The sequence below is a fragment of the Apis cerana genome, linkage group LG1 (genome assembly GCF_029169275.1).
Source record: "Apis cerana isolate GH-2021 linkage group LG1, AcerK_1.0, whole genome shotgun sequence".
Classification (NCBI taxonomy): domain Eukaryota; kingdom Metazoa; phylum Arthropoda; class Insecta; order Hymenoptera; family Apidae; genus Apis; species Apis cerana.
In genome coordinates, this window is record NC_083852.1 from 16,207,330 (window position 1) to 16,219,410 (window position 12,081).

The window sequence follows — 12,081 nt, forward strand, 5'->3', positions numbered from 1 at the left end:
GACTTATTAAACCAATTGGATACAATTATGGCATGGTGAACCAACAGCTACCTGCTTTTTTATCATCTCTACTGGCAGTGTCGTTGACTCGATGACACGACCCATTGGTATCATTAACGTTGCATCATAATTGTTCCACTGAAGCGAGAACGATCGATTGATTTACACGTTGAATAACGAGCGAAACAAGAGCAAGCAGTGCTCCGTGTCGAGATCGCGTCCATTTTACCGTGTCTAAAATGTCGAATAGTCATTTCGAATACGTGTGTAATAATTTAAAACACGTCAATATTACATTAACCAATACTCGGAGGGATCTGCGATTCGAAGCCATTCCTCGAAAGCGAAATTTTAAATTACACGATGTTAAATACGTAAATATTAAATATTAATACAATTATGTTCCTTTCGCTAATAAATTTTTAATCAATAAACATCTCGATTCCCATAGCAATGATAATTACCCGCCAATATTTATAGCTAATAAGTCATAAATTGAATAATTAACTTTCAACTGTTTGTTTCTTATAGAAATTCTTCCCTTCTACTTAGTATATCACGTAGTAGTATAACTGTTCAATCACTCGTTACCTTATTTTCCGTAATTTATTAAATTGTAAATTATAATGCCTGGACTTTTATTAATAGGATAAACTTGTTCCGTTTAATTCTTATTTAAACAAGACATTTCTCGAAATGAAAGAAAGTCTTTTTCATTGTGCAATCGATTTTCGTTTCTTATCCTTCACCGTCGCGTTACAATGATTATATATTTGTTCCTCCATCACGAAAGAACAACCGATCACTAGCGCCGCACTACCTCGAGGAATCTTGAATCCTCGCGTTTTAATCGCGGCTACCGTTTACCAGGTGTATCTCGAAGCCAAGGAAAGTCATTTTCTACCTTGCTATTACTGATTCAAGCTTCTTCGGATGAACCCCGGTGCATCGACGTTCACTCATATCGAGCGTATCATTCAGAAGCCAAGATTGCAGTAATTGCTCGCAATTTACCTTGCAAATCGCAATAAATAGTTTCTTTGTACGCGAGCCCGTGCAACTTTTATCTGCGTAACGCGTTTAGAAATATCTTGACGCGATGCAGCATCTCGGTTGCTCCAATTTTTCCAAGATTCGCTGACCGTTATTTATTAAGGCATGGAAATAAACGGGCAATTCATAACGCGTTAATAACATCCCGGGCATAATTCATCGCTAAAATCCGCTCTACGAACAGCTCAATCGCAGCTAGCGAGGTTTAATATTAGGCGATGACCTAAACATCTAAGGTATTCTCAATGCGACACGGTCCGGCTACGAGGAACGAGCTTTATGCAATACAATTTTTGAGCTTAGACGTTAGGATGGAATGAAGATTCTGCCACAGTTTTAACGAAGAGAAATCTCTACTTTAAATCTTCCAAGATTTAGTATTGCAAAAATGTTTCTTATCTTCCAGATTAAAAAATATGCAGAAGTTAGATTTTCTGTCTAACTTTTTTCTTCTTTTATTAACTAAATGTAGATATTCAAGATAATGAAAATAATAATATTAATTTTAAAAGTATTTGCTTGCAGTATTTCGAAGAATTTGTTAGTCAAATTTCACTATAATAAAACGCAATATTTATTTAGTATAATACATTATTATTAAATATATCGCGATATAAAATAACAATCATTATAAAAATTGAAAAATTTGATGAATGTAGAATGATAAATTATAATGCACTTATGTAAATATGTTTAGCATACTTTAAGAAAATTTTAAAAATATTTAAATGCTACCTTGGAACATCTTGGTAATATAGTGATATCAGTAAGGTTATGGTTTGAGATAAATATTATCATTAAATCATTTTCAGTGTTCTATTTTCGTTGTTGTTTGAAATAAAATAGAATAACTATCTATTTTAAGTAACTAAACCGTTCACTATCTTGTAAGTTGAATTTTTAATGGATAATTACAGTTTAACTCTTCTTTTTCACGTTTGAAACATTGTATTCAAAATATTCTCTAAATTCATAATATTAGAAATTCAATTACAAACATTTTACTAGATGATTATCTGTAATGTGAGAACGATTTAACTACGCAAACAAAATATTTGGATAATTAATCATCCAATTATTAATCCTTTGTTATTTCACGATATTTTAGATACATAAACTTTACTTTTAAATATATATCTTTCACAACGCAAAGCGATCTTTGGAAATATAAGAAATCTCCATTAAGGAATCCATCAAAATTCATTCTCATTTATTTCCCGGAAATTTAATAATTATTATACACGTATTATAGATTTTATTACAAAATTCTCTTCACTCTCTTCACAGTTTCAATACATTCCCATCATATTTTAAAAATTTTTGAATCAATTAAAAGAATTAAACGTTGAAAAGTCTCGAATAAAATTCTAAAGATAAATATAAATTAATTATTAATATCACGAGAATTAAAGGATTCTGAGAATACCTTTTACGTTTTCAATTTTTCTATCGAAAGATCGTTCAACCGGAAAATCAAGACACGTTGTTCGTTTCTCTGAAGTGAAGAAAAAATCGACCCAGACTGATAGGATTGCATCACATCGTCGATCGATCGATCGTATGAAAATTCCTGGAGGCGTTTTCACGTCGAAAACCGCATTTTAGCGAATACACGAATACCCTGCTCGAACGCCGGGCGTGTGCCACTTTTGTGACGTCGAGAGCGCCATTTAGCGTCATTAATAGAGTTGCATCAGCGTCGAGTGCACGTCGTGATACATCGATAGGAGTGGTTCGGCAAATAGATCGGGGCTGAAGATACGTATATGTACGGAAGGGAGAGAGAAAGGAGCACACCCATCTAAGCTTCGACATTTCTGAACACACTATATTTCTGAACCGTCACTATAGAGTGATCCATGCTGTGATGATTTTTGTTTTCTAATTTTTCGATATTTATGATATACTTTTCATAATAGAATATTTGGGTATTCGTTAATTTTGTTAATTTATTAATAATTATTTATTTTTATTTATCATTAGTATAATTTCAATACTTGCTGTGAATTAATCGTGGTTTATTGTTTCCAGTTTTTAATATTTTGTGTCACATAGAGATTTTTGTTCATGCAAGAAATATATAAAGAGATTTAGTTTTTAATTTTAAATAAAATTTAATTTTTATTGTTCTTCAAAATATTCAAGTTGTCTTTTTATAGGCCTGCATCCATATTGGGAAAAAACTAGCTTAGGGAATGGTTTTTATAAATATTTTTTATAATAAAATAAAATAAATTAGTAATAAAATAAATATTATCGCATCTATTACGCACAATTTTAATTATTAAAATCAAAATTTATATATTTTATATTGCTAAGGCATTTATTATAATATTACTTCTCGATCATATATCTCATTAATTGATACTTGCTGTTTAATATATTGTAATATATTGTAATAGATTTTCGTACTAAAATTTGTCACACGCGTAATGCAATTACGAATAAAATTTCGCAAGTCTAAATTTTATATCGAATGGACTATGAAAAAAATATAACATATATTGCTGTTTAAATTGTACATAAATTATACGCTTGATAAATTATATCGTTGCCCATGCACTAAGAATTTCAAATGGACCAAAGTAGAATCGAATATTTTAAAAACTACGTCAAAACATTTCCAAGAATTCTAAATCAATCGTACTTGACACTAATCCAGATTATTCCAGATTAATAAATCGATCGATAATATTACTTTATTCCAGTTTCTTGCTTTCAAGAGTATTAAAATATATCAAGTTTTTCTGAAATTGAAAAAAAAAAAAGAATAAAATTTCTTTAAATATCTTTAAATATAATATATTAAAAATATATTATATTAAATATTAGAAATATTTAAAAAAAAACAAATAAAATCATCTCTATGTTCCAAAAACAAAATCATTCATCTTCCATATTCCTTCAATTCCAAGACAATTTCAATTTCATCCGAAATATCTTTCCTTCCTAAATAAATTTTCTAATCGAATGATTATTCCAGGAATCGTGGCGCCCAAAAATCGTTTGTCAATCTACCAATTACCATCACACGAATCTATCTCCAAGAAGGGAAAACGATAGAGTAAGAAAATGAAGGAATGATTGGCGTATAAATCGTTCTTTCAGTTACGACAGCGAAAAAAGAGAGAGAGAGAGAGGAGAAAAAAAAGAAAAAGGAACGGAACGTTAAGTAAAAACGAAAGTGCGCGGTGAAAGCAAACTCGTAGGATCATGTAAAGTACTTACAAGACCGATAATTACCGCGTCGAGTTTTAAAACGTTGATAGAGGAAAAAATTAAATATCAGAATATGGTAAAAATTAAAGGTCGTGCAGTAATATTCCCGTGTAATTTAGACTAGTACGCGATTCTTTGTTTATTAACAGCTCGTGTACGTGCCTTATTGTATTATTACGGCTTATTGTATAATACGCCTAGACACTTAAGAAACAATTGTCTCTAAAGCAACTGAATGGTCGGTCGATCGTGTTTGTTGTAGCTGTTATTATCGCAATATAATTAATTTTGATGTATAATGAACAAATGATGGAAAATAAGTGTAAATGATAGAAAATATGATAATTGTTTAAGTAGGAAGTTTTTAAAAAATGAAAGATCTTCTTTGATGAGAAAATTGAGAGAATAAAATTCCGTTTCAGCAATTCGGCAAAAGAAATGTTATTAATGTATAATACCATGTATAATATTCGAATGAAAAAAATAATAGAGGAATATTTGTAATTTAAATTATATACGAATACGTTATATACGAAACGTACTTCATAATAAGTATATCGATATAAAAGGTAAGCTTGAACGCGTAATGTTTATTTTAAAATTAAGAGACATAATAAAGTTACAAACGGTTGCTTGTTTTTCTTTCAGTTGATCGATGGGAAACGTCGAAATATTTCTATTTCGCAGTTATTCATTCCAAAACATTGAAATTTAAATACGTGACCGATAAAGGATCGATCCTTGAATTTCGATCAGCAACGCCAATTTCTACATAAAGTTTTCTACTTTCAACTTCATTCAGTGACAACTATTTGTCTTCATTTATATTGTGCTGCTCATTGATCTTGGCAGAATAAGGTCTCCTTAGTATAAATTCCACCAACTCGATGGTACAAAAGGCGCTTTAAATGGAACATTGATTAATCTTATTAGGCAAGTATAAGCAGATCTGAGGAAATCTATGTGAAGTAAACCTGTGTGAAAGGAGAAAGAGGTTTAATTGTAAACAAAAAAAATATCTCAACATTCTTGGTATTAATTTATATTAAATACCTATGTCGAGCCATAATTTCTTTATCATCGGCGTGCACAATTAAGGAAAGTATTTCAATCACAATGAATCTATCGAAGGATCATTGAAGCTCGTTTCGAGAAATTACTGCCCACGATTATTTCAGGTGGAACAACCGATAAAATTTAATGCGACGCCGGGTCTCTTCCACGATCCTTTGAACACGGCTGCGTAACCTGTTCTGAAATCATTAGATTCAATCTAGACACATGGTGATTCCACCGGTAAAACGGAAGATATCGATTCTCGGTGGAAGCTTAAGCATCCTGCTTACCATAGTTTCAACGCATTCCTCCATATCATTCCATAATTATAAGGTAAAATCAATTAACGATAAAATTGTTCATCGTTTATGATTAATCGTTATCTATTCCCTATGTGCATAATCCGGATAAATTTCGAAAAAAGAATCGTAAAAATTTCGTGTTTCTTATCGAAAATCATATCTACAGAATTTAGAGAAACGAGGGCATAAAATATTATATCCGTAATTACAACGTGTTTCAATTTTAATCTCCAATATCCAATATCCACCTTCTAATCTCTCTATTACTAATTTTTGTATCTGGTTCAGCTTTTCACCGTGAATTCGTATTCTAATGACAGATATACTTTTTTCACTGCACAGACATCATCGATCGACCGTGTCCGTTTTCCATAATTGTTCTAATTTATCGCCCCATTCGATGTTATCCAAGCGTGGCTTATGGAACGAGTCACAGAGGGCTTTAATGATCTTAATCCTTGTTCGAGGGAAAATCAATTCACCGTACGCTTGATCTGGCCCTGGTTAGAGTTTGTTTCAAACGAATATACGACTTCCTCTTCGAGAAAAGTCGCCTCAAACTCAGCCTCCACGCGTATTTAGAAGAACACAAGTATCTGTATCTGTTTCGTAGACTGACTATTCCCCTACGGCATCAAGTTTTGCAAGAATTTGTAATCTCGTACATTGTATCTCGAGAAGCGATATATAGTTCGGGGTTTATTGCATTCGGTAAACAGACGGAATATGAATGTATCTTGATCTGTTCCACTCTCTCTCTCTCTCTCTGTCTCTCTTTTTACCGGACGTCGAATTTGCAAATTATAAAGGTCGATAAGGCACCGCGGGGAAATGCAACGTGCTCTGATTGTATTCAAAATCGCATTGTGCTTCGCGAAGATTAATGTTATCGATATAGTTTATGGATATCTGTTATATACATGGTTATGTACGTGTATAGATAGGAATTTCTTACGTTGGCTCCGGAAAGGTAGAGCAGATACATCTTCTTACTGAGAGGGAGATGTATGTTTGTGTGCTAAATAGGGGTATGTTTATCTGTTAAAGCACGGAGTGGAATGGAATTTGCTTCGACGTTTCTAACCCCTTGAGTATTAAAATACGAGCCATTGTGGAAAATGTATATATTATTATTCTTTTGTGGATGGATTAAATATATCATTCATCTAATCTATCTTTCTTCAATTGAAACGGTCATAAATACGATAATAGCTTTCATTGGGCATAAAATTTTTGGAGATTGGATATGTTTATTCAAAAATCGTGATATCTCAAATGGATATATGAGTGTATTATACAAATTATTGTATAACCACTTGGCTATTTATCATCGAATACTACAGAAGTCTTATATAATCCAAGACTTTGTAGCTTTTTGTTTTATGAAGGAAGAATGGTTAATTGCACGACGATAATTTCGATCATTATAAATATATTTACGCATTGTCATCGATGCGTGTAACTTTTATGTAATAATAACTTTGCGGTACACCAATATGGCAATACGTTGAATAACAGCCTTGAACATTTGATCATTTTACTTTGAACGAACCGCGTGTTTATTCGCTTGCCTGTACTACTTGATATTTCCATAGTTGCATTAGTCATCGAACCGTAGATAATTTGAATTTATAAGATCACGAGAAATTCTATTCTGAACCTCGAATAGATTTCTATCAGGCACTGCGGGAAATCAGGATTAATACAATGTTCCCTTACGTCCTTTTTTACTATTCGATCTTACGTACTGTTTAGAATGATTGTATTATGGAGGAATAATAAATGGCATGACTTTCGAGATTATATTTTTCTATTTCTCTGAGATGTCACGTAAATATTTTATTTCCTTTCGTAGAATATTAATTTATTTGCTTTATCGTGAGTACAATTCATAAAATTGTAATTTATTATGATATATCGAGCAATGGTCCTTTAGGAATACATTGTGTGTCAATCAAAAATTTTCAATATTCGAATCCGAATCACAGCATTCCTTTACTATCGATCGTCGATTAGAAATTTATTTCCAGTGTGTCAAAATGAATTAAGTAATGTCGAAAGAGATATGTCGCGCCAATGAAACTTTCATTGGTGTAATTTATTCTCTAGCTCCACGACACCGAATATGAAAGTACAGTAATGTTTTTTCGAATGACCACCCACGGTGTGAACGTTAAATATTCTCACTGATTAAAAAACAGCTTAGAAACAGTGATTTAATCGAGTTAACATATGTCAGAGATAATTCGAAACTATGAATCATGTTCTTTTTCGTTTAAAATTTTTCTCATGAATGGTAACTGTACCATAGATGTTCGTGCAATTTTAAAAATGAAAAGTAAATTAAACAAATCTTTATTTAGATACGTTTTTTCTGTCTTTCATTAAAATTTATTTACAGTTCGTGATTATTATGAACTTCTTATCAACAAATAGTCAAATTTTATCTACTGTCAGAAAAATAGAAATTTCTATATGAGAAAAGAATCGATTGATTGAAAAATTTGAAGATTGAATTTAGTATAATCCATATAACATATACATATATTAATACATATAATGAATTTTAATTGACATACTTGAGAATTATGATAATCAGTTTTTTTATAGATAAATATTGAAAGCAAGTATCGATAATCGGTGAAGAAGGAATCTTGCTACAGTAACGATTAAACTGAACTTCAGAACATATCTTGCTTTCATTTTATTCCATATTTTGCTTGAAAGTATTCACATTTTATATTAATAAAGATTAAAAACAAACTTCAAATTAACAAAAACGTAATTTCAAAAACCGAATATTTGAACAGAAATTTTTACGTTAAATAACATAAATAGGGAGAATATTTAAATATTCTATCTCGTTAATGGTCATAAAAAGAAAGCATAGCTTTAAAATTATAAAAAAATTTCAAACGATTGATTCGATGGGCAATTATATGAGGCCTACCGATCCTTTAAGTCTTTCTCTTCCCAAAGGTATCAATGTTGACACGACCCCCATCAAACGATCAAAATTACCCATCATTTTCATCATTGGAGGACCGGGATCTGGAAAAAGTTATTATATTTATTTCATTATCACATAACCTTAGAACTTCGGTTAAATTTTAATAACCATTTAACTTTTTTTTTTTCATATTTTACGTTCAATTTTTTGAAGATAAGTAATAGGATAATGAATAAAGTTAACGCAAAAGGAATATACTTGAGAGATATTCTAAAGAAATATACTTAATGAAAATAATAAAAATGTGAAATATGAAAATCACGTTATTTTATTATCATCTATTGTCATTATCGTGTTAATATTATATTATTTTATTTTTTTACTCTCAATTCTAATCATCATTTTTTATTCGTTTTAAAATTTTACAATCTCACTTACGATCTATTCTCATTTCATTAAATTCTAGATAGATTTTTTAAAAATTCTGATACGAAAAAAAGAAAATAAAAGCCTTCTTTCATTCTGTAATTAATAATCGATCATTTCAGGGACAGTAACCACACATGTGGCGGAGAAGTACGGTTTCGAACGCATAGTATCCACGGATATTATTCGAAACGAAGTGTCCAAACGATCGGATAAGGCCTACGCCCTGGCACGTTATTTGTCAAGGGGTCAACTGGTGCCAGAGGATGTATTAGTGGAATTGATCGCGATAAGGATGCTGGAGAACATTCACAAGAAGAAAGGATTCTTTATAAGCGGATTTCCCCGGGATAAGAAACAAGGTAAAGTTTTTGATAAAGAAATACGAACACCTGATCTCGTCATACTTCTGCATGTTCGAAATTCCGTAATGACCGACCGAGAAATGGCAAAAAGCGTGAAAGCTACAGAGAGAGTATCCGTCACTTTCGATTATATCAAAAATCGGATCAAGGATTTCCATAGGCGGAACAAATCTATACTTAGACATTACCGTAAAGTCTTGGTGATAATCGATGCTGAGCCTGAAATAATGGTCGTGGTCGAAAATGCGTGTGCAGTTATAGATAATTTTTTAAAAAAGAATTTTGGAGAAAGTTACGCAGTCTCAATGCCATCCACTTCCAAATAAATTTCGAAATGATAGATTTTATGTCAAAAGTGTTTAATGTTTGTATGAAAGATCTTTTACATAAATAAGACATAATATGTTATTTAAGAGAGACTTTACTCAGAGTGCATTAGATTGTAAATTTTTAATTTGATTAGATGTAATTTAAATGTTAATTGATAATAGTGGACGTACTGTAAATAGAAGAAGCATTGTTAATTAAACAAGAAGAATATTTTTGCAAGGAAATATAATTTTTTCCTTCACATCGTTAATATTCATCTTTAAATATATGCAGCCGTTCAAAAGTCTTAGAATTTTTCAATAGTTTTTTTATCATATTTGTTTGAAAGTTGAAAGAAATTAAATACTTTATACGATAATATTGTTCTAAGACTTTTATGTTAAAAATATACATCTGATATTGTATGAAATAATCTTTGATTAAGTGCAATCTGAATAATTAAGGTCAATTTAATTCTGTTTAAATAAATAATTAAATAATTAAATAATGGATATACATATATACATATATTAAAAAAAGAAATCAAACGACGTTACTCAATTTTAATTATTATCTTCGATAAACAACAATTTTCAAAAAAAATTTTCGTATTAATTTTCTTTTATTTAAATAAATATTACATGATAAATATAATTAATATTAAAAGACATTATTCGATAAAATAAATATTAGATACGAATTAAATCTTTTTGCATTTCACTTTTTCAGCCAAGAAATATAGAATAAAAAAGCCTCGTTCAAATTGATCTCTCCATAAACCAGAATATTTTTCATTTTTAAATTAATAAATGTATTTCACGCGATTGTAACTTCTATTTCCTCGCAATTTCACAGATAAACGGATATAATTGGCAAACTAACTGTTCGAAATAATTGGCAAACTAACCGTCGACCGCATATTTTTTCCATTGTAGATACGAAAAATGTTTTTGATGGCCACGCATGCCCACCTACCATACGTCTGTATTTATTCATCCCCTGTACGCGTTTTCCGCTCATTTTAATCAGTAGATGGATGGTTGCTTCTATTTATGAGCATACGTATACACGCGGAACGTCTCTTTCCCTGTACGAAAACCCGACTCACCCTCGTATCAATCGCTCGTGTGTAAGTGCACATGATTCGCTTGCCGGATATATTCATAAACACGCATGCACTTTACGCGGCATCTATCTGCACATGAATGGTCCATCGTATCTCGGCGGATGACTGATAAAACAGTGTTAGCTTGTGCTTGTGCCACGGATGGACGAAGAATTTTCGAAACCCAGGAAATTGAATTTTCTAAACAGTAAGATACACAAACATATATGCAAAACAAAATTGTAGGAAATAATAATAATGGGAACAGGGACGAAATAATATTTTCCTAAAAAGAAAAAAGAAAAAAAAATAAACTTCATTCCGATATGTACAATCTTTCTTGTGTTCTCGACTTGGTTAAAGATTTAGCGCAATTAAATTTCCAGAAGAAAATATAAGACCTGGAAGCCAAGGATATACCGTACTCCATCAATTTTTCCATTTAAATCCCCCAAATCCTTAATCATCAATTCCAATTACCGGAAGCACCCTTCACCCCGACAACAATTTCCCTCAGTGTTTCTCACCTTCGATTCACGATACTCCTCACCGCGACTCGTCCTTCCTGGGCATCTTTTTTAATCATCCCCTTTGTATCCGCCCCTGGAAACTCGACAAAGCGTCCCCTCGCACACTCGCTCACCGTTTCCACACGGTGTACACGGTGTGCCGGCTATCGAAGCGTTGCCGTGTGTTGGGGTGGGTGGATGGGGGCGGTTGGCTGCGTTTATGAGGATACGGGCTCCGAAATTGAAAAGCACCCCAGCGAGAGGTAGGCGAGGGTGTTCGTGCAGCAGTCATTGACAAGCGAAAGACCGTATCAGAGGGTAATCCTATTGGTGGACGGCCGCGTCGCGACGTCCAGGCGTCATTGGTCCGCCTTCGAGCTATGGGGCGTGGCCTCGAGTTCCTCGAGGGTTCCTGTGGAGGGGTGAGAATGCCTGGCTGCATCCCTGGCAACGATTACGGGAAAACCACAGGGTCGTTCGACGGTAGGAATCCAGCATGGCGGACCTGGCAACCCCTCCGAGTGAATTCACTACCACCACAACCACCACCACCACCACCACTACTACCACTACTAGCATTACCACCAGAATACCGACTTCGCCGCTATTATCGAGGCCACTGCGATGCTATTCACCACTAAACCGGCCGGGTAGTGGATTTCGCTCGATTTGTCCGGGGGAACACTTCAGGAATCGGAAGTTCGATCGGACGATTAATTGCTCCGTTAACTAGTCTTTTCAGAGCACGACTCTTTGACGACGTCGCGGGAATACAAGATGCCTGCTA

At 32.8% G+C, this 12,081-nt stretch overlaps 1 protein-coding gene across 4 annotated transcripts; it reads left to right on the forward strand.

Annotated features, from left to right (window-relative positions):
- The first annotated feature begins 2,929 nt into the window (after positions 1 to 2,929).
- Positions 2,930 to 9,942, forward strand: LOC107994264 (adenylate kinase isoenzyme 1-like). 4 transcript variants are annotated; one of them, XR_009830577.1, is made up of 4 exons: positions 2,930 to 4,348; positions 4,695 to 4,841; positions 4,921 to 5,661; positions 9,129 to 9,942. XR_009830577.1 is itself a non-coding variant. In XM_017051085.3 (2 exons), the coding sequence occupies exons 1-2, from the start codon at positions 8,498 to 8,500 to the stop codon at positions 9,695 to 9,697; spliced, it is 762 nt and encodes a 253-aa protein (XP_016906574.1). In that variant the 5' UTR covers positions 8,124 to 8,497; the 3' UTR covers positions 9,698 to 9,942. The 4 variants fall into 4 exon arrangements, 1 of the variants encoding a protein (XP_016906574.1); XR_009830576.1 differs by having other exon boundaries at positions 2,931 to 4,117; XR_009830575.1 differs by having other exon boundaries at positions 2,943 to 4,841; positions 4,921 to 5,130; positions 5,206 to 5,661.
- Positions 9,943 to 12,081: the final 2,139 nt, after the last annotated feature.

Coding starts and splice junctions, on each gene's coding strand:
- LOC107994264 (XM_017051085.3), top strand. CDS start 8,498: ATGGTCATAAAAAGAAAGCATAGCTTTAAAATTATAAAAAAATTTCAA. Junction 8,691..9,128: donor AGGACCGGGATCTGGAAAAA/GTTATTATATTT, acceptor CGATCATTTCAG/GGACAGTAACCACACATGTG.